At 36.2% G+C, this 24,012-nt stretch overlaps 1 protein-coding gene across 3 annotated transcripts; it reads right to left on the bottom strand.

Annotated features, from left to right (window-relative positions):
• Positions 1–1,430: 1,430 nt before the first annotated feature.
• LOC114185620 lies at positions 1,431–22,653 on the bottom strand. Of its 3 annotated transcripts, XR_003604843.1 has the most exons (10): positions 22,371–22,653; positions 18,467–21,760; positions 18,316–18,393; positions 14,064–14,216; positions 8,608–8,771; positions 8,379–8,526; positions 6,284–6,406; positions 6,105–6,192; positions 3,080–5,834; positions 1,431–1,945 (listed from the first exon to the last, which is right to left on the bottom strand). XR_003604843.1 is itself a non-coding variant. In XM_028073461.1 (9 exons), the coding sequence occupies exons 2-9, from the start codon at positions 21,305–21,307 to the stop codon at positions 1,755–1,757; spliced, it is 3,786 nt and encodes a 1,261-aa protein (XP_027929262.1). In that variant the 5' UTR covers positions 21,308–21,765; positions 22,371–22,643; the 3' UTR covers positions 1,431–1,754. The 3 variants fall into 3 exon arrangements, 2 of the variants coding, with proteins under 2 accessions (XP_027929262.1, XP_027929261.1); XM_028073461.1 differs by lacking the exon at positions 3,080–5,834 and having other exon boundaries at positions 18,467–21,765; positions 22,371–22,643; XM_028073460.1 differs by lacking the exon at positions 3,080–5,834 and having other exon boundaries at positions 22,371–22,643.
• Between the last annotated feature and the right edge of the window lie 1,359 nt (positions 22,654–24,012).

The raw sequence follows: 24,012 nt of genomic DNA, 5'->3' as shown, positions 1-24,012 counted from the left end.
GGCATGAACCGAGTATGAGGTGGTTGGTAATTAAAGTGGCATGGCATTGGCATGAATGGAAATTCTATATTCGTGGTTTGGGAAGAATGAGTTGGCATGAATTTCACGTGTGATATGAATGAGGATTGGTTATTGGGATTGGCAGGAAATTCTATGCATGATGAGTATTCTTTCATTATTTGATTATGATTGGTCTGTGGTTAGTGCGTAATTCCTTAGAATCTTTAGGTGAGATTTCAGGGTCGTGCTTCAGTGGTCGGTACGTAATTTCATGACCCCTGTTAGTGGGGATTCATGGTGGTGCCCTGTCTATATAATTGGGTAAGGATTCAAGGTAAGGTTGCATCCTGACACTCTAAGGAATCCGTTAGTCTGACTTAGAGCGGACTGACTCTTGTGGTAAGAGTAGCAGGAGGCCTGAAACTCATTAAGGGCTAACCTTGTGTGTGGAGGATTGGATATATTGTAACACTTGTAACACTTAGCTTAGGGGTGAGCAGAGATATCCACCACAAGTGCAAGCATCTGTTGAATCCGACCTAATTCTACATATCCGGATGAGTCGAGTCGAGTCTTAGTGTATTGATTTGAAAGTCATAACATGCTTGGATGACATGTGTATATTTGACTGTGTAATTATATCTGATTGCATGATAAACCTACTTTTGGCTCTAGCTTACCCTTCTGTTGTTTGTTGTATGTTTTGTGGTGTGATATTTTCTTTTGCAATGATCATCAACTTGTTGATGTGAGCAGATGGGAGAACTCCCCGTAATCATCAGGGTGATGGAGGTTCCGCTGCTTAGTCACTTGTACTAGATCTAAGTTTATTTAGACTTTCCTTTAGGGCTATGACCCGTGTACTACTTACCTTTATGCTAAAATACTAAATATTGTTGTTTTATATTTTATACTTTGTTATGACATCGTGGTATGCCCTTTTATTCAGATTTCTTTTGGATAATTGTGAAGAGTAATGTTTACACTCCAAGACTTTGTTTCTAATACTATTCCGTGTGACATTCCTTTAATTAGCATTATTAATTAAATGGGGTGTTACATACATCTACAAAGTCAAAATATTACCTTCTATCTCGTTTTGTCTCTAAATGACAAAATTGTACAACTAATTTCTCCATTGTTGAACATCCATTATGCAATAGTTTGTATATTTTACTGGATTTTTCAATACTAAGAAAGATTACTTATTATGATTTATAATATGTAACGAAATATTACATCTATAATTGTCACTTTTGAGATGGAATTCATTGTTTATTCCTTTTATCTTCAACTACCAAAAATAATGTGTTCACTTTTTCTTTATAATAAAAATAATAAAATTATTATTATTATTATCATATTATTATTATTATTATTATTTTGATCTCTGAGTCCATCTCCATAACATCATGTATGCAACATACATCTCACATCAGCAATCAAAACAAATATTACAAGCACTGTTGGTTGTATACACCTTTTCTTTCCTATTTTGATATATCTTATGCAAAATATTCAGTGATGCACTAAGTACAAAATTCCATAGATCTAAGTGACTACTATACCATGATCTTAACCTCAAATTTCTACAAAAAAGAATAAACAAATGAAGAAATAAATTGTAGCTAATAAAAATCACATGAAACAATGTTGTGATAACCCTGGAAGCATGTGCTTCTATAAACAAACACATTACTGTACAATGAAAATGCTGCAATCATGAAACATAACTGCAGAAAATGTGGCATCTTTCAGAAGGGTCTTAACTGATAATTCCCTTTTGTTTGAAGGAGTAGAGACATGGATCTTAACCTGCTGGTTATCTCTGTGAATGATGGCCGGCTTTCGGGATCCGGTGACCAACACTCTTCCATAAGCTTCCTCCATCCAGAATCACACCGTTCAGGCACAGGAGGTCTAAGAGTGTTCTTTACAATACCCCCTAAAACAACATATAACCAAATAATCAAAGTTAGAAAGATGTTGATATTCTCAAAAGAATTTGGATTTTATGTTGAATTTTTCTGTGCTGATCTTATGCTGTACCTTTAAAATACATCGGTGCATATTGTTTTTAATGTTTTAAAATATATCAAAAAAGATTTTTAAAATAGGAATATCAGTATATTGTTAATGTTCAGCAGATAACACTATCAAAAAACTAGTACGAAATCTGGACACTAAGACATACAACAAAGAACCATATGGAGATACGTCAACAGTACATATCCCTCATTGCATCCTTAAGATTTGGTAGACTAGATGGGATAGGATAACTACCATATCCTGATGTAATGCATTGTTTATTGCAAAATATGATATACTAGTATTATCTTCTCCATCAAGTTTAAAATCTTATATAAAAATTTTATAATATAAAAAGAAGTTATATAAATAAAATATAACTTTGTATAATTTAGTTAAAATTATATTTTTTATAGTTTTCAATTCATCAAAAATATACATTAAAATTCAGCTTATAGAAAATTATATGTAATTTTAATGAAAACTCATTTCAACATAATTTACATTATATTCCATCTGTTGAAATGTATGTGTTTCTATTATTATTTTTTTCATGTATGCTAACCCAAGGATTGGGTTTTTTTGCAAGTTCATTGCCTCTTTGTAGTTTTTTTTATTTATCTGGGTTAATTTGATTTTGAGATTATAGATCTGGGTCGCATTTTAAAAAAATTACATTGAGGAAATAAGTCATGCCTACATGGTACAATCTTGTTGTGAAGAAGTCGTTAGGTTTTTAACCCTATCGGCTTTTGTATTTATACAGAAGTTGTCATGTGCTCGCACGAATTCAACTCCACTGGTATAAATTCATCCATGATGGTCACGATTTCTTCACAATGAAGTCGTGCCATGTAGACACCAATTGTCCCTGGACGTAATTTTTTTAAAATACAACTCAAATCTGTAATTTCAAAATCCAATTGATCCAAATAGGTGAAAAAACCCTTCTTTGTATCCTATAAATATAATAAATATAAACATGTCCTCCTATAAATACATCCTCCTATAAATACATCAGTAAAAGTGTAATAGTGTAAGGAAAACATACATTGTTTTTCTTATCTCATTTATTTTTGGTATCAGAGTCTAGGTCATCTCTATTGGTGTCATCGCTGTCGATTGGTATCGCCCTTTGTCGTCATCGTTGTATATCTTCCAACGAAGTCAGGGATTTGCCACGTGTCGCCTCCTATTGGCCAACTTCAGGCGCATGTCACCCACATGTCACCTTCATGTTGCTAGAATCACACCGGACCAACGTCATTCGTCTTGTTGGAGCCTTTTGGGTTTGTTTCTGCCCTTGACCTTCTATTCTAGTGGTAGTATCTCTCACCTAGGGTTTTTCCTCTCAAGGCTAGGGTATTTCCTTCCCTCTTCAAGTCTTTGGAATGACTTTTCCTTTCTACTACACCTATTACCATGACAAAACTCAACTAGAAAAATTATTTATCTTGGTCCGCTCTTGTGGAGTTATGGTTCCTAGGTCAAGGATAAAGAAGAATCTCTGTGTTGTTTCGGATGAAGAGAAACCTCACTGGTAGGAATTGGATTTCCACTTATATGTTGTTTTATGGTAATAAGTTGAACAAGATGTCTTAGAAATTGTGAGACCATATAAGGCAAGCTCATCCTTTTAGCTCAAGACATTTTTACTTATGGCATTAATGTCTCTTTGATGCAACTCAAAGAGTAGCCTCTCACACATAGACCAATCATGATATGGTCACTCATGTGGCAAAGGCTCGAGTTGTAGTGGAAGAAGTGAAGATATTTTTTGTGACTAATTCATTGGAAGATAGCAACAAAAAGTTTGATAAGTTATACATGGTCCTAATTCGGAGAAGCCTACACTCGAAATTTGGTCAAGTATATGACCAAGTTTTAGTTGGTGATAAAATTCCATCAATGAACAACTTCATCAATAGACTTCTTCAGGTGCCTACATTGTTAAAAGATGAAAATTCAATTGATGTAATTGAAATAACATTGGATTCAATTTATATGTTCCAAGCTTGGTGTGCATATAATCTATATGCTCTAGCTTGAGTATGAGTATTGAAATCTAATGTTTTTATTATTTATTTTTTCATGTATACCTAACTTTAGGGTTAGGGTTTTCTAGCAAGTTCCTTACTTCTTCTTTATATCTTATAGATACAACAGTTAAAATGTAACAGTATAAGGAAAATATACACTGTTTTTTTCTTTCATCTCATTCATTTAAATCCATCATTATTTAGTTATGCACCAGACACAAAAATAAGATTATAACTTAACCTACTCTTGGTATATTATTTGTTTACCCTATAATATAAAATTTTATTCTCTTATCATATCATACTAAGTCCATCAAATTAGTTATAAAAAATCCTTCAACGGCTTAGACAAAATACGATAATATCTTGTCCTAATATTGTTTCAGGTATGGGGGCTTAAGATCTACTTCAACAATTTTGTCCAATCTTCTAGTCCTCACTCCATTGACCCGTTCGGCTCTACTGTTGTTCGTCTGATTGTTCATGTCGATAGGTGTACCTGATAAAGAGGCTTCGATGCTCAAGTCGACAATGGTTCGACCGGCAGTAACAGTTAATGTTATAATAAATGTGAGAAAAAAGTCTCAACAACCATACATTTGACTTGTATTTATAGTTTTCTTCATGGGACCTTGATTAGGGTTGAACTAATTAGGGCCCACTTGCTTTTAAAACCTGATTATTGACCTGCTTGACATAATTACAGGAGTCCTTGTTGACACACAAATATTCCTGATCTCTGAAGTGATCGCCACATCGTAGTGGTATATATCGAGCATCACACCTTGGACAGATGGTTAATCGTTGACGAACAAATATTCCTGATCTCCGAAGTGATCGCCACATCTTAGTGATATATATCGAGCATCGCACCTTGGATGACTAGTCAATCGTTGATGCACAAATCTTTATGATTTTCGTAGTTATCACCACATCTTAGTGATATATAGCGAGCATCGCACCTTGGACGATTGGCTGATTGTTGACACACAAATCTTCATGATTTTTGCAATGATTGCCATATCCAGGGCTAGTCGATCGTCACATCAAGAACAAGATCTATTTGTAGGCATACCTCTCCGGTGTTGCTCGATCAGTTGCTCAATAGTTGGTGGATAACTTTGGGTGTAGTGTTTTATAACTTTTACGGTATTATACTGCTCAAAATTGTTCTAGGGCATCTATCCTAAATGGGGCCTTCGGCTGGCCGATCGGTCCATACAGTACAAATATAATTTATTCTTTTGATATATTAATAGGAAATTAGTTCTTTATGGTATTATTCTATATAAGATCCTATAAAAAGTGTTTTGCTTAGATAGAATATTCGCTTCCTCCCTCTCCCTCTTGCCATCACCACCATTACTATAGTGACCTCACTGCCATTACCATTGTTGGAAAGCCACCTTCACCTCATCACCACTACCACCATCACTACCACTACCACCACCCATTGTTGTCATGACCATTGTTCACAACCACAACCACCACCAATAATTATCACTATCTGCCGTGAGTCAAATATGACAACATGATACATTATTTTCTAGTGTGTATTAAATGTTGAATAAGATTAAAGTTTATTCTATTCTTATTCCATCATACTGTTTTCTTGTTCCTATATTCTGTTATAACCTATCCACCAAATGATCCTAATAGTAGTAACAATAGTTTGTTTAGAATAAATACTCAATGGCCGCCTTGTCTGGTGAGTTTCAAACAACTATGAACAACATTGAATTCAGAAGAGTTTATCACAGGGATTTCCTGCACACAGTTTCAGCAATCATTTGAGTTTAAAGTTCTGAAAATACCAATATTGGTTGAATATTAAAAGAAAAATATTTTATGCCTTATATACCCACCAATACACATGACTAATGTTGTAAGGTTTTGATAACCGTATGAACCAATCTCTGCATTCTAACAGTACAAGTCTACTAAACCAATGTACGAAAAACTAATGAAATGCGAAACAGACTACAAAAGGTGGAGGCACTTCATTTAAGGCATAAACTATTGTTGACAGATTCTTACCAATAATGGCGCCACAATGCATATCTGCATAAGGTTCCTCTCCTGTTAATAACTCCCACATTGAGATGCCAAATGAGAAAACGTCAACCTGTCAAAAGTCATTCCACAAGCTGAATGATTGCCAAAAAGTCATTGATTCTTCTATATTACTAAACTTTATATTAATGGTCTCAAGTTACCTTTTCAGAAACACGACTGCTATTCCCATTCAACAGCTCTGGTGCCATCCATGGAAGGGTTCCTCGCACACCTCCAGATACAAGGGTATTGCGTTTAATTCTTGATAATCCAAAATCTCCAACCTAGGCAAAAAATAATCAACAACGTTGCAAAAGAAAATGTATGTCATATTATGTAATAAGACAACTTCATAAAATTTCATTAAATTAGGTCAGACTAATATTTGTCTTTGATGTACATGTTGTAGTCGCCTTCTACACTGTGCTTTTGCCTAACCCAATGTACTTGTTAAAACATAGGAAATGAACCATGTGGATGAGCTGCCAAAACAGAGAAGTTCATTCCATGCTGCTTCTCAGTTCACACGTTTTCTTCAAGCATATGCTACAAATCTTATTCAATTCGTCGCTATAACTTTACAGTGCTCAAATAGGAATTGACAGGGATTTCTTCATTTCTCAGTTTTTAGCCTGACAAAGTAGGATCTTTGTCACTTACAATGGACATTGTCAGCCCATTAACTACCCTTGTAATACCACCTGCTCTGCTCTAGACTATAGCACAAATGTCAATTCGGATAATTTTGTCCAAAACTGAATTTATTTTAACCTATTCAATAATCTATGCAATGTCCAACCAAATGGGTCTTGATATGACTTGCACTTCTTTAACCCCATCCCTCCTAGGCATTCGCAACTTGGAAGCACCCAAGTTGTACACTATCTCAAATTCATACCTTACTAGCTTTGCCAGCCAATTTTGCTTGTTTGGAATAGTTATTCTCTGATCCAATAGATTTCTAAAACTTTTCTGGTCTGTAAATACAGTAAATTTCTAACATAACATATAAGGCCTCCAATGTTGGATAGTTTGTACCAAAAGCATCCATTTTTTTCTTGTAAACTGATTTAGCAAGTGTAATATGAAAAGTCCTTGCTAAAATATGCAATAGGTCTTTCATTTTGTGTCCGTAAAACCCCTGTTCCCTCTTTTGATGTAATATAAACTAAAAAAGCTATCCTTATTTTTCTAAAAACGCACCTTTTCTAATTAACAAAGACAGACTGTTTTGTTAACTTAGCCAGCACATGCCTCAAATGATCCATATGATCTCCCCATGTCCTGTTCTATACCAATATATCATAAAAGAAAACAAGGACAAACCTTCCAAGGAAAGACCTTAAGATAGAATTCATGGTGCATTGGTTAATCCAAAGGCATTACAAAGATTCATACTAATGTTAAGGTATTATAGAAATGGTTTTTAGTACACTTGATTCGTGTATCCTAATTTTATGATACTCTACCCTAAAATCTATCTTGCAAAAGTACATAGCCCCATTTAATTAATCCATCAACTCCTTAATTGCTAGGAACAGGGAATTTGGTACAATGGCTTAGTTTAGAGCACTGTAATCCACATAAAACCTTCACTTGCCACCCTCTTCCTCTGCCAAAGTGACTCGGGCCTAAATATGGGGCTACTGTTGGGCCTTATGACCGGGCTCTCTATTTCCTTTTTCTGCAAATGGGGGTATCCTTACAGTCTTACTTTGACTGAATCTATCTCTGATTTGATAAGAATTTGGTTATCTACATCCCTTGGTGGGGACAATCCTTTAGGTTCTTGAAATATTGCTGCAAATTCATCTAATACCCATTGCAACATTCTGATTTGGGCAATTATCAACGCTTGTTCTTCTAAATTGTTCCTCTCTACAAACCATAGCACGGCCATTTAGTCAACTTCCTCTTTGGCCAATTTCTTTAGAGCTTTGGGGGATATCATGGATTTGGATGGGCTTGGATTTCTTTGTACTTTTATATTCTGCCTTTCATGTTTTAAAGTGATGCTGCTAAGTTTTTGAATTTGCTTTAACCTCCCCTAAAGTGACCAACCTTATAAATTTTATTGTGTAGAATGACCCAATCATGTCTTTATGATAGTTTGGATATTTGTTACTTTATATTTAACATAATTTTTTCCGTATAATCCAATGTTTGCAATGTAGTTTAACATATGGATTTCATTAAATCTCTTACTCTTGCTCCTTATCATTAAACAAATTGAAACTTGACATCTATAATTCTTACCTTGCATATTGGTCGTTGTGGATCCCTTAGATTCACAAGCAAATTGTCACATTTCAAATCAAAATGGACAATATTTTTTGAGTGCAAATATTCCATACCAAAAGCTGCATCCATGGCAATTATTAGCTTTTTACGGCGATCAAGTAATCTGCACAAAAGAGTTGAAATTTGGAACATGCATAAATAACATTCAAAATTATATTGAAAGAAAACTTCTACGTTAGAATACCTATTGTTCTTTACAAGGACATGCCTAAGGGAACCATTAACCATGTATTCTGTTACAGTTGCTAAGGTTCCTTCAGCCCCATCCGGTACTATTCCATAAAATGCAACCACATTGGGATGGTGAAGATTTGAAAGGATTTGTGCTTCTCTCCAAAAATCTTTTGCCTACCAAAGCCATGAAATATTGTAAGATTCAGCGCTCAAGTAACTTATCTTCCAACACAAACGAACAGAACTACTTTTGAAACTAGCATACAATTCTTAAATGAATGTAAACTTTGTAAAAAATGGCAAAATAGTATGTAAGGCATGTCTTCACCTTATTGTTCATGTAAAATAAGATGAAATAGGGTTTTGGGATTAATCTCCCTTGTGTTAACCCTACACAAAGGACAGTTTATTTATATTGATAATGGGCCAAATCCCAGAAATACATAATGGGCTGAGCCCAACTATTAAACACAATATTATATCATCTAACACTCCCCCTCAAGCTGGTGCATACAAATCGTATGTACCAAGCTTGTTACAAAGATAATCAATTCTAGGTCCTCGAAGAGACTTAGTGAAAATATCTGCTAATTGATCACTTGAGTTGACAAACTCGGTCTTGATGTCCCCGGATAGGATTTTTTCTCGAATGAAGTGACAGTCAATTTCAATGTGTTTGGTCCTCTCATGAAAGACAGGATTAGAGCTAATATGAAGAGCAGCCTGATTGTTACATATGAGTGTCATTTGAGTGACATCTCCAAATTGCAATTCTTGAAGCAATTGCTTAAGCCAAACAAGTTCACATGTGGCTAAAGCCATAGCTCTATATTCTGCTTCTGCACTAGATCTTGCCACAACACTTTGTTTCTTGCTCTTCCAAGAGATCAAATTACCACCAATTGAGACACAATATCTGGAAGTAGATCTTCTGTCGGAAGGAGATCTTGCCCAGTCAGCATCTGAATAACATACAACTTTTGTATCAGAGTTGGAATCATATAGTAAACCTTTTCCAGGAGAGCTTTTGATATACTTTAATATGCGAATAACTGCATTCCAATGTTCTTCACATGGGGAATTAAGGAATTGACTCACCACGCTAACAGCAAAGGAAATATCAGGACGAGTAACAGTAAGATAATTCAACTTTCCAACTAACCGTCTGTACCGTTCAGGATCTGAGAAAGGCTCCCCCTGTTTAGGTAGAAGTTTAATATTAGGATCCATGGGTGTTTCTACTGCTTTAGAATTCATTAATCCAGTTTCTTCCAGAATATCCAATGCATATTTCCTCTGAGATATGACAATACCACTATTGGATTGTGCTACTTCAATACCCAAGAAATACCTGAGTTTTCCAAGATCTTTGGTCTGAAAATGACGACAAAGATGTTGCTTTAAGAGGGAGATGCCAAGGTTGTCGCTTCCTGTGAGAACAATGTCATCAACATACACTATTAAGTAGATACATCCAGCACTGGAGTGACGATAAAAAACTGAATGATCCACTTCACTGCGAGACATGCCAAATTGTTGAACAACACTACTGAATTTTCCAAACCAGGCCCGAGGAGACTGCTTTAGGCCATATAAAGATTTGTGAAGACGACAAACCAATCCAGAAGACTCCCCCTGAGCAACAAAACCCGGAGGTTGCTCCATATAAATTTCTTCATTCAAATCGCCATTAAGGAATGCATTTTTGACATCAAGTTGGTGAAGAGGCCATTGGCGAAGAGCAGCCATGGCAATGAATAAGCGAACAGATGCCATCTTGGCCACTGGAGAAAAAGTATCACCATAATCCAAACCAAAGATCTGTGTGTAACCTTTGGCAACAAGGCGAGCTTTGAGACGGTCAACAGTGCCATCAGGGCCAACTTTGATAGCATAGACCCACCTGCAACCAACAGCAGATTTCCCGGATGGTAATTGAACAAGATCCCATGTTCCACTATGCCTGAGAGCACTCAATTCATCAAGCATGGCCTGACGCCAACCAGGGTGGGGTAATGCATCACCTAAAGATTTTGGAATTGACAAAGAGGAAATAGACGAAAGGCATGTATAGAAAGATGGAGAGATTCTATGATAACTCAAAGCAGCATAATGAGGGGAATGATTACGGGTAGAACGCATACCTTTACGAAGGACAATGGGAAGATCAGACTCAGTTGTTGGAACCGGAGGAGACAAATAACTCGGCACTTGATGTGAGTCATGAGTTGGTGGTTGGCAACGATGTCTTCTGCTATAAACCTGAAGAGGTGGTCTATCCGCAATAGGTACACTCGGAGGTGGCTGAGGAGAATCCGAGGTGGCACTGGAAGTGGGCACACTAGGAGGATCACACACAACAGGGATATCTATAGTAGTAGATGGTGGCTCACAACGAGAAGAGGGGTGTGTGAAGTAAAAAGAAGACTCGTCAAAGGTGACATCAGCGGAGATAAAATGACGGTTGAGGGAAGGAGAGAAACACTTATACCCTTTTTGTGAGCGGGGGAATCCTAAGAAGACACATTTGTGGGCTCTCGGAGACAACTTATCCAAGCCAGGACTAAAATCATGAACAAAACATGTGGACCCAAAGACTTTAAGAGGTAAAGGGTGAAGAGGGTCGTGAGGAAATAAAATAGAATGAGGAACTTGGTTATGCAAGACTGAAGAAGGCATGCGATTAATAAGATAACAAGCAGTAAGAACCGCATCACCCCAAAAATGTGAAGGAACTGCACCATGAATTAAAAGAGTGCGAGTTGTTTCAATAAGGTGCCTATTCTTGCGCTCAGCCACTCCATTTTGTTGGGGTGTATAAGCGCATGATGTTTGATGAAGAATGCCCTGAGAAGCCATAAAATGTTTGAAGGATTGAGAGAGATATTCACGACCATTATCACTCCGCAAATTTCGGATAGAAACCCCAAACTGTGTTTTAATTTCATGAAAGAATGATTGAAAAATAGAGAACAACTCAGAACGATTTTTCATTAAATATAACCAAGTACATCTTGAATAATCATCAATAAAAGTAACAAAATACTGAAAACCTAAAGTAGACTTAACACGACTAGGTCCCCAAATGTCCGAATGAACTAATGCAAAAGGGGACAAAGCTCGTTGTGAGACACTACAAGGAAACGAACTACGACTATGCTTTCCTAATTGACAAGACTCACACGACAAACTAGATAATTTGGACAAGCTGGGGACAAGTTGTTGTAGTTTGGCAAGGCTGGGATGACCAAATTGTGCATGAAGAAGGGATGGTGATTCCATAGCCGCGCCAACATGTGAAGGAGGACGAAGATGATACAGACCATGAGACTCACATCCGGTGCCAATCATGTGTCTCGAACTCCGGTCCTGTAAACAAACAGAATCTTTGGTAAAGGAAATAATACAATCAAGAGAACGAGTTAGTCGACTGACAGATAATAAATTGAATGGAGACCCAGGAACATAAAGAACATGATCAATGGATATGGATGGAAAAATATTAACAGTACCAACACCATGAGATGAGACTCTAGACCCATCAGCCATTGTAACTGAGGGTAAATGATCCGGACAAGACAAAGAAGAAAACAAAGATTTGTTACCAGTAATATGGTCTGTGGCGCCTAAGTCAAGAACCCAAGGACCAAGAGAATCAGAGTGAGTCAGGCCAACAAATGATGTACCTGTGCGTGCAACAGAGGCAGATGTAGTGGAACTAGAACTTTGACGTTCCTCATACCATTTGAGAAAGTCGTTGAAAATGGCAGGGTGCCCTGCGGTATCAGATGAAGCAGGATCCACAGTCGCTGATCGGGGAGGAGGATCAGAGTGAACTACTGCAGTAGACCGAGGAGGACGTCCATGTAGAGCATAACATTTGTCAATCTTGTGGCCTAATTTGCCACAATGGTCACACTTGGGTCGTCCCTTTCCCGGCTTGCGAGAACGATTGCGATCATCCCGCTGAGAGACCAAGACTGAGGAATCATCAGCACAAGTAGATGTATCAATGATTTGTTTTCTTGGCACACGTAAAAGGGCAGAACTAGTAGCAGTGAAGTTGGGCACAACAGGAGACCCCAAAATCTGGTCGCGAACATGGGAATATTCATCAGAAAGACCATGTAATGCCAATAACATAAAGAACTTTGACCGTTGCTCAAGTTCTTCAGCTGGAGTGGAGGCCGGAGGCAATAACTCATTAAACTCATGCAGAAGGGCATGAATTTTGCCCAAATATTCAGCCATGGGTCCAGGACTCTGCGGAGCAACAACTTTGAAAAGATCCTGACAAACACCATAAAGACGCTGAGTGTCATTGGTGTATAACAATTTGGCCTGTGCCCAAACGTCTGAACATGTTTCATATGAACGAAACATTTGTTTCAGCGAAGAGTTAATGGTGGACTTAATGACGATGCATAATTGGGCATCAATTTTCGTCCAGCGGGAAACTTCATCTGCAGCAACTGTAGTTACACTCTGGATGAGATGATCTTCATATCCTTGACTCTTGAGCCAAAGTTTGATATCGGATGCCCATGTCGCGTAATTTGTGCCATCCAACTTGTCAATGGATAAATGCACATTGACGTAGTTGGTATAAACAGAGGGTTCAGACAGCGGAGTGCTTGAAGATGACACACTCGAATTGGCAGCGGAAGAAGCCATAGAGGGAGAAACCCTAAAAATTCAAGGTGCTCCGATTGAAACAACAACCACAGATTCAGAAAGAGCTCAAGAAGGCGATTCAGGCGAAGTTGATCGGCGCAGAAAACGACCGGCGGAGAGGTGGCGGCTGCCGGAGCTTGCGGCGGCGCGTGGAGGCGCGTGAGAGCTCCGATGGCGGCGATCTCTGCGGCGTTGGAGTCGCCTGGCCGAGACGAACAAAACCGTCTGGTCGTCGGTCGAAACTGCAGCTCCGACGACGGCGGCGGCGGCGGAGGCGACGGTGACGACGGCAGAAGCGGCGGCAATGAGCGGCGGCGGGACGGTGGCTGTAGTAAACTAACCTAAGCTCTAGATACCATGTAAAATAAGATGAAATAGGGTTTTGGGATTAATCTCCCTTGTGTTAACCCTACACAAAGGACAGTTTATTTATATTGATAATGGGCCAAATCCCAGAAATACATAATGGGCTGAGCCCAACTATTAAACACAATATTATATCATCTAACAGTTCAAATTTAAAAACTTACGTTTTTGATTCATTTGAATTTGAGATATAATAAAATTTAACTTCCAACATGATCTATATGGGAGAGAAGACTCAAAAAGAGAGAAAAAGGAGAGGGTGAGGGACAAAGACAAGGAGGGTGGAAGAGAGAATGCAAATGCATTTGGACTCCTTTCACTTTATTATGAGTAGTAACATTAAACATACGAGTAGATTGAGATGTAAATATTTATGTCATTCAACATAACAAAGTTGTTAAGAAAAGAAATGCATTGAATACTTACCAACCGTTCTTGCTCAGAAGACCTTCCGGCAAAGCAACTCTTTTTAATTCTCTTTATAGCAATATCTGTTCCCCGCCATTTTCCATGATAAACAGTGCCATAAGTACCAGAACCCAACTCTGTAAGTTCTTCAAGATCAGCATTCCTTATTATCTGAAAGTATACGAAGTTAGTTATAGAATAACAAAAGATGTAAATGTAAACGAGCACTAGAAAACTAGAAATTATTTAGTAACAAACACAAACAAGTCAATGAAACTCTAATGTGAGAAACATCTCATAAACAAATAAATAAAACCCTTCTTTCAGGCTTATTTGGAGCTAGAACTCAATTTTATCAAATTACAAACAAGAGAGTTTGGTCTCCCTGTTTATCTATAATAGAAATAGTTGTATTTATTGTTCATAAATTTTCTTCTAACTATTATGGCATCAGACCAATTGATTTTTTTAGGTAATGGAAAATAATGCTAGCAAACTAGGAGAATTTCTTACTGTATTAGCTACGGAGTTTTTGTAGATTCAACTTGTAAACTCATAAGAAGTTTACCCAACATAAAAATAATATTAAAAAATTTATTAATGACATAACATAATGCTCTTAACACAACAATAATTCAACAATTCAACTTCATAATAAAAAAAGTAACATGATCCTAGAGCCTTAAAATATGTCTATGTAGGACACTTTGCTGACACGTTTGTCATACGAGTTTGTATGTGTGTCGGTGTTCAATACGTGTCGGTGTTCAATACGTGTCGGGCAAAGGACACACCATATCATATGGCATGTCCAGGCTTCACAGATATTCACCCACACAAAATGGATATAAATGTTATCACCCACCATCCAAAAAATTGTGTCTATAGATGTCACTTTATTTTAGCAATAGAGTGACTTTCACCTTAATCATCTTCAAGGGGAGACTATAAGAAAGGAATATGATTCTCCTCTGTTGCCTATTCATTTTAGACTTAGACCAAAAACATCAAAAAAGGGACTAAAAAAAAAAGAGATTATGAGAAAGAAACAAATTTTGAGGAAGAAGTTCAACCCATTGAACCTACTAAATCCACTCATGATGGTAGTGATGTAAGATTTTGGAAAAACTTGTTTATACAAGGAAGACAAAGGCCAGTCCAAAATATGTCCATGTCCATGAATCCAATCCAACATTACATGAGGTAACTATTTTTCTTAGTGAATCAATCTCTGATTTTTCAATTTCATAGGAACTTGAATCCAGTTTGACCCCAACTTACAAGGACCTAAACATTCCAATTGACTTTGGGAAAGGGACTAGAAAGTTTACTACCAAGCCACAATACCCTTTAACCAATTATCTATCCTTTAAATAAACACTTCTCACCTACTCATAAAGCCTTCTTTACAAGCTTAAACACTACCACAACACCTAAATCTCTACTAAGGTATTCATTGACAGAAAATGGGAACATGTCATGAACCTCGAAATGGAGGCACTAGAAAAGAATAGTACTTGGAAACTGGTTACTCTTAAAAAAAAAAACAGTAGGATGCAAATAGGTATATAATATAAATTACAAGGCTGATGGATCCATTGAAAGGTACAAAGCAAAGCTAGTAGCCAAGAGATTCACTCAAACTTATGGAGTTGATTACTAGGAAACATTTGCTTCAGTTGCAAAAATGAATACAGTCAGGGTGATATTTCTCTAGTAGCTAATTATGGTTGGAACTTGCAACAATTTGATGTAAAAAATGTCTTCCTTCATAGAGAACTTGAAGAGGAGATTTCCATGGAATTGCCCAATAGATATAGTGATAAAATTGTTACCAATATTGGTTGCACACTGAAAAGGACATTGTATGGACTAAAACAATCACCATGAGTATGGTTTGAAAGGTTTACTAAAATCATGATAGTTTTGGGCTTCAAATAAAGTCAAAGAGACCACACATTGTTTATTAAACAAACTGAGTCAGGGCAGTAACAGAGTTACTAGTGTGTGTGGATGATATTATAGTGACAGGTGGTGATGAAGAGGAGCAACAATTATTAAGTCAACATCTAGCTAAGGGGTTTGAAATGAAGACCTTAACAGAAAAAAAAAGAATTACTGATTTGTTAATGGAAACAGGTAAGCTAGAATGTAAGCCTACACGTAAATATATCAAAGATTAGTTGGCAGAATCATATATTGGTCACACACTAGACCTGATGTTGCATTTGCAGCGAGTCTAGTAAGCCAGTTCATACACTAGCCAAAAGAGATTTACTTACGGGTTGCACTAAGAATTGTGCCATAATTGAAAGGGACTCCGGGCAAGGGAATTTTGTTCAAATGAAATGAAAAGTAAATCTCAAAGTGTATAGAGATGCAGACTATGTTGGATAAATTATGGATGGAAGATCAACTACTAGATGTTTTACTTTACTTGGTGGGAATCTAGTAACTTGGAAGAATGAAAAACAAAATGTGGTAGCAAGATCAAGTACCAAAGCATAGTTCAGACAATGGCACTAGGGATATGTGAGAACAACTATGGCTGAAAATCATCTTGTAAGACTTAATAATAAAGTGGGATGAACCAATGAAACTAGACTGTGACAATAAATCTACTGTTAGCGTAGCCCATAATCTAGTGCAACATGGTAAAACTAAAAACATTGAAATTGATTGACATTTCATCAAAGAAAGACAGTGGTCAAATCTGCATTCCATGTTTCCTCTCAAAACAACCTTGTAGACCTTCTAACAAAGGGGCTGAATAGCAACAACTTTGAGAGGATTGTTTTCAAGATGGAAATGGAAAATGTACATTTACTAGCTTGAAAAGGAGTGTGAGCAATCATATTTTATTATTCCATATTTAGCATATTATAGTTAAACTCTATAATGTAAATATCCCTAAATCATAAGGATCTAATTATATCCAGAATAATAGGAATCTGATTATATTCCTAAATAATAGAGATCTTATTATATCACAAAATCATAGGTTGTTTACATTAAGTGTTGTTATTATATTTCCAAAATTAGTTCTCCATATATATATTTGATGTACTTTAAGCAATAAAATTATTCTATTCTATCCTATTATTTGAGAAATTGTTCACCCATTGATAAATAAGTAAAAGGCTTAGTTAGTACTTTGGTCCCTTATATTGGAGCCAAATAGTCAATTGTTTCCCAATATCTTTTTTCTACTTAATTGAGTCCTGATTTTGTTTAAAATCATGCAAGTTGGCCCTTCCATTAAATTGGAGTTAACGTTTTTTGGTGATGCCACCTGTCAGTATCTTGAATTTTTATTTTTTTGATTTTTGATTTTATTTTTTTTGTTTTCTTTTTCTGAGTTTTTTTTTCATCCTTCATCTCCTTCCTCTTTCTCCCAAACTACCCCTTCCATCTCCTTCTTCCTCCTCCCCCTCATACTACCTCTCCATCTTCTTTCTCCTCCTCCCGCACACACCACCAACCGCAACCTCCACAACCACCTCCCTCACACACCTATCCTCCGCCAATTTAATGGATGAAAGTGTGTGGTCTATGATGTGCTTGAAGATGAAGGTGATGATGGATGGGGAGAGTGATGAAGGAATGTGGAAGATGAAGATGAAGATGATAATGATTGCTATGTGAATGTGTTTTATGGCAGAGGAAGGTGAAGTTGTGATGGTGGGTTGTATGTGAGCTGCAAAAATGTGTCTCTTTGTTTCTATACCAGTATGGGTGCAGTGAAGATGATGGAGCTGATAATGATGGATTAGATGAACAATGGAATGGTGGTGGTGTGTGGAGGAGGAGGAGGAATGAGATGGTGGGGGGTGTAGGAGGGGGAAGAGATGGAGATGGAGGGATAGTGTGTGAAGGATGAAAAAAACTCAGAAAACAAAAAAAAAAAAAACTAAAAACTAAAAAAAACTAAAAAATAAAAAAAATAAAAAACTAAAAAAAAAATTCAAGATACTGACATGTGACACCACCAAACGGATTTTAACGTCAATCTACCGGAAGGTTCAACATTGTGTGATTTTAAACAAAATTGGGACTCAATTGAGTCAAAAATAAATATTGGGAAACAACTGAATACTTGTCTTCAATATAGGAACCAAAATACTAATTCAACCCAAGTAAAACTATGTCATTAATGGCAAATATCTAATAGCTAAGGCTTAGGAATCAACAATCATTAATAGCCACGTTTATGTTATCTTTAGAAGTTAGAGTAAGAAACCAGAACTGAAGCATTTCAGTGATGGTCAACCTGTAAACCATAATTGCTAGCCTCCATTTCTGCTATCATTGCATCAGAAAACAATTCATTTTTGTCTTCATTAAAATCCTGTAAATAAAAGAAACAAGATTAGGAAGACATAAAGAAAATATCATTAACATCTTATTTCAATTTTTCATACCTCAGGCTCAGACTCAGGGATGATGCTCCCAGCTTCTGTATGAGATGGGGATATAACAACACTTCCAATATTACTAAAAATATAAGGATGAACAACACGAGTCATGTCTGCTACATTGAACGACTCCACTTGATTCACATTAGTGTAGCCTTCTAAAATATTTTGTTGTTCTGAAACTTTATCTTCAACATTTGACATTCCAGAGGCAGAGTGTTTGGGGATGAACTGATCCACCATTTGACCAGTGCTGGTAATGAAGTCATCATGCAAAGGTGGTGCCTTTTTAAGTGGCATAATATTGCTTGAGTTATCAGGGTCATTCATAGGCATGTTTACACTTGGATCAAGCTCATCACAAAATGCAGCAGGATACAAACTTCCATAGCATATTGTAGGATTTTCTTGAAAAGCTATAGCCATATGATTCTTTGAAGGATGAATTTGTGCAGCTTTATGAGAAGCTGGATGAATGGTCAACTTATAAGTATGATCTCCTCGGGAACTTTTATCACTAGAGCCTACTTCAGAATTTAAAATTGGAGCATTTAAGTCAAAATTTCTGGTCCATGAAAAATCAAACCCTTGTTCACCATTCAGACCTTTAGCCAAAGCGTTGATTTTGTGCTCACTAGTCCTTTCGCTCATGTTAGAATCACATGTGGTCTTTTCAGCATAATTATTTAAGGAGAGATCCATCGTATCTGATGGAATAGGGACAATACCCTCAAAAGGTAGATCCCTATTCTTTTGCGTATTAATATCAGCATTTAAGTTATTAGCAGGGAAGGAGTCCAAGAGATGCAACTCAGCCACAAATCGCTTGTCAATAGCAAATGATTTCCCCTGCTGACCATTGCTATCCTTGGGAATACAATTCTTTTGTTCAATTATCTTCATCCTTTCTAATTTCACAGAATTTTCCTTAACATCCTTTGCATCGTAGCTGGGTATCCCCAAGTCTGTTTGAGCAATTGAGTTCTTTCTTTCAGCTAATGTGTTATCCATGTGAACAAGATTATTCATTCCCATGGATTCATAGTATGGAGATGTCAAATCTTGTCTTTTGGGTGCATGAGCTGACTCCTCTTTTGGTGTTGTACTTTGTATATGAGGATGATGGACAAAAGAATCATGCTGATGCTCCATGACATTCACCCGTGAGACACTAGGGATTAACAATGAAGATATTTGACCCTTTTCAAGGTTCAGGGAGAAAGATTGACCATATCCATTTTGGGAGCAACAATCAGACCTTGCTCCAGTCTCTAGCAATTGTGGATCAGAAAAAGCATGGGGTATCCCATGAGGGGAGTCTGTAGTTCCATAAGATTCACCCTGTTGACAAATTACATCATCCAAGAATGAAAGAGGAGTTTTAGAGTAGACCCTTTCCCTTTGCAAGGACCTTCCACCAAAAAATTCATCTCTGGGATTAACATATACAGGAGTGACTAATTCCTTGCTAGGATTGTAGTCTAAATGACCTCCATTGAGCTTCTTGGGCTGACCAACATCACCACCCTGATAAGAACAAGTGTCACTCACGTGCTGAGGATATATGCAACCAATAGTTCTTATATTAGAGTACTCAGGATGTAGCTTTGTAGTAGCATAAGATGCATTGCTCTCAATGCTACCCTGACATGAGTGGTCACCCAGTAATTGTATATAACCTGTGTTAGAACCTGCTACCGGAATTGGAGCAGGAGGAATTGACAAAGGCCTTTGCAAACTCAGGGAATCATTAAAAAGCCCATCTGGATTTAAAGCATTAATACCATCCCTGATCTCCAAAGGAGAAGCATTTGGTGTTTTTTGGAGAACTGGAGTAAAGTTCAAATCTGTCCCCAACTGACTGGATTCATTTGTCAAATTTTGCCCACCAATGTTTGTTCGAGTAGAGTCTCCCATTCCATTTACAGCAACAACATATTGGTAATCAGGATCACTCTGCTGAACAGCACTCACCTCTGTTGATGATGTCTCTTCAGATTCACACAAAGGAACTAAAAAAATTCTGAGTTTTTGAGAACGTTCATGCCTTTCAAGTCCATGGTACTCCTCTTTCATATTTTGAAGATCTTCATCAGAGGAAACAGATATTAGAGCATCAAGATCCTCTCCTGGAAGCTGGTACTTTATTGTGTGAGGTTGATTGCAAATACCCAAGGTCTTCTTCATAAGCTCTTGCCACGAAATATCCTTTGGGATAGATATGATGTGGGTATCTCCCCCTACATACCTGAGTTTCCCATCACTGGGTCTTGGTAATATTTTTCCACCAAAACTGCACAGAAACTTCACTTTCCCAGACAAAAAATCGTCTACAACTCCTGAACCAGAAAATACATTGGACTGAGAAGCTTCATATCTACAAAGTGGTGATACAACTGCGAGACCAGACTGGTCACCCACTGGTTCTTGAACAGCCTTCCTCAACATACCATCACCCTTTTGAATTTTGTTTGAAATGTTTACAGAAGCTCCATTTTCCATCTCATGTACTGACTGTTTCAAAGATACAAAGTCAGATATATCAGAAGAATTCTGAGAGTCCATTCTCCTCAGCCCCAAAATATTAGTAAGATCTTCATATCTCACATTGCGATTCTCTCTATTCAAACCAAACACATTCTCATGATTTCGAGGTATATCTGGTGAAACAAGAACCTTTCCAGCAGCAATTCCATCACGACCAACATTCGCGTAAAATTCTTCCCCTGCCAGCATAGTGATATTATTTTGCACATGACGCCCTGTATTTGAAACACTACTAGATAGGTCTTGTTGGGCATGTTGAGGAAACATGCTAGGATCCTTACCAGTGTTGGTACCTAACATTCTTCCTGTCTTATATAGTGCCCTTTTCTCATCTTCTCTCGTAACTAATTCTTTTCATAGTGCCAGTATAATAACAAGCCAGAAGTGTAAACATCTGACTAACCAACAAATTCGTGTCTAATTCCTTCTTTCTACTAACACCGTAGTTCTCAATTCTCAGCGGCCAAATACCATATCAAAGATAATCAAAACAAAGCAGATATATTTAAGGATAGTGAACGGCAGCAAGAAATCATGTACAGCCTCTTACAACCGAAGAGAGGAGGATCACATCTTCTAGCAATTAAACGCATAATCAATGCATACATCGACAGAAAACATAAAATACCCCCTTTTTCTAAGTTTGTCTAGCTGTGCATATACAAACCAATCAATCTTTAACTCTTTAGAAGGGCCAATAGTCCATGACAAACTGATGAGTATCTCAGACCAAGTTGTGAGCCACAAAACCAACTATCCTTCAAAAGGCAACATAAGCAAATCAGAAGCAACAAACACAACACTATCAACCCGTGCTTGTATGAATTGTAGGCGGGAACCAAACTATCAATCAGAACACAAAATTGTCCTAATTTAAGAAGTTGACATCCAAGCGACAAAAACAAACAAAACTTGTACAAGCCGTCAAGGGCTCAACACGGGTTATCAATCAAAATCCAATCGTTTCCATATTTCAAAACTGGACTCAACATAAAAAAAGTCCTGATTAAATAAAGGTGACACCAAAGGCAACAAAAAGTGAACCCTTTCAAGATGTTCATACGAGAATTCAACATGGGCATCAACCATGATTTTCCAGATTAAACAAATGGGCACCCAACCAAAAAGAACTATTTTTAATAAAAAAGAAAAGAAGCCAGAAATCAAGGGAAAATAAAACTATCCTGTGATCAACAAACTTTGTTTCCTATCTTCCAAGAGTGACACTATAGAAGCAAACATATCAGAGTGAAAAAAAAAAAAGAAAAAAAAAACAAGAAACAAAATTGGATCGCGGATTTGAATACAATTGAATTGAATTGAGAAAAGATTGAAAGTATGGGAAAGGGTGAAAGTAACTTACACATGAAGGTTCAATTTCTGCTTCGGAAAAGCAACATTGGCGAAATGGCGAGAATTAAGCAGCGACAACACACTGTGGTCATAACCACGAAAGCAAGTTTGGATCTCACACCACACACAGTCTCTTTTTCTCTCTCTTCTCCCTATGTTTGTTGCATATTCTTGTTCCGATGTTCCTACGTGGACACATTCTTTTTATGTTTGAAAATTTCTGGAATGACAAACAATCATCGGAAAATAATAAAATATTACAAAAAGATACCAAAGAAGAACAAAATAAACGCAAAAAAGACTCTTTCGTGCCCCCCTCCACTTTTTCTAGGAAATAAATTATTCTGGAATTTTCCTTTTGGTTTTATTGTTTTGCAGTATGTCATATGTCGCTAGTGTTATTCTTTTTCTGACTTTTATAAGAAAAACTTATGCATAAACTTTTATGAGTAATTAATAGGTACAATAATTATGTAAAAGGGGTTTATATTATTAAAAACTTAAGTACAAAAATTTTATTAATTTTGTCATAGTTTAAATTTTGTTTTTAACATAATTTAGCTTAGTTGTGTAAAAATAGTGAAACAACTTATACTATCTACACTTAGATTTTTTTTCTCGTAGTTTCATAAATGTGTAATTTTAATTATTAGAAAATTTTGATTATACATTAATTTTAAATATACGAATTTTAGTCAACTTGTTAAGCATATTTATTAAAAGCTTATACGGATAAGTTATTTGCATAGTATTAACTATGGGTCAATGTTACGATTCTAAAACTGAAGTACTTAATGTACAGTTAATTTGTTATAAACAGACTTTTTCTGATTTTTATCTATAATAATACATAATAATAGAGATTTTCTTTTTTTTCCCATTTCAAAATACTAACTTTATCTTTTTAAAATATAATTATTTATTAATTTTTGGGTTAAGTATTTTTTTTAGTCTCTGAATTTTGATCCAAAATTAGAATTTGTCTCTGTCCGAAACTTCAATATATTTTGGTCCCTAAACTTTAAAAATAAATAGATATAGTCCTTTTATTTTGATTACGTTAACTTTTTTTATGTGTCAAACTTATTTCTCATCAGATATTGAACCAAGAATGTGTCAAATAGTGTTAAAAACTCTAATACTAATATGAAAAGCGTTAGACACGTCAAAAAACATACTTAACTCTTAATTTTTTATAAATTGTCCATTATGTTTTTTCATTCACTCTATTTATCAATCGTTCTTCTCTCATCTTTTCTGATATATTTTACTTTATTTTTAATAAATATAATTTTATTTTATAAATTAACATAATAACATTATATTATCATTATTTATTAATATAATGTTATATATATTTAAAAAATTATACACATATTATTATCATCTATTAATATAATAAGAATGTTGATTTATATAGAGTAAAACTATAATACTTTTTGAAATTACGAGGTTAAAATTATTTATTTAATTGCATTAAATAAAATATATTATAGAAGAATGTGTGGCTATTTTTTATTTGGCCCTCGTTAGCTACAAAAGTGAAATGGCCGTCAGAGACGGTTTCTCGTGTGGTGCAGTGATGATGTGTCAATCTCAAAATTAAAAAATTAAAAAATTATTTGAATGAGAAGTACGTGCTTCCCTCCAAT

This window comes from Vigna unguiculata, chromosome 5 (assembly GCF_004118075.2).
Source record: "Vigna unguiculata cultivar IT97K-499-35 chromosome 5, ASM411807v1, whole genome shotgun sequence".
Taxonomy (NCBI): Eukaryota; Viridiplantae; Streptophyta; class Magnoliopsida; order Fabales; family Fabaceae; genus Vigna; species Vigna unguiculata.
The sequence above is the reverse complement of the archived record's forward strand: the minus strand, read 5'-3'. Positions and strand labels throughout refer to the sequence as shown.

Coding starts and splice junctions, on each gene's coding strand:
- LOC114185620 (XM_028073461.1), bottom strand. CDS start 21,307: ATGTTAGGTACCAACACTGGTAAGGATCCTAGCATGTTTCCTCAACAT. Junction 6,407..8,378: donor CACAACGACCAATATGCAAG/GTAAGAATTATA, acceptor TTTTTTGCCTAG/GTTGGAGATTTTGGATTATC. Junction 1,946..6,104: donor GCATTGTGGCGCCATTATTG/GTAAGAATCTGT, acceptor ATGTTGTTTTAG/GGGGTATTGTAAAGAACACT.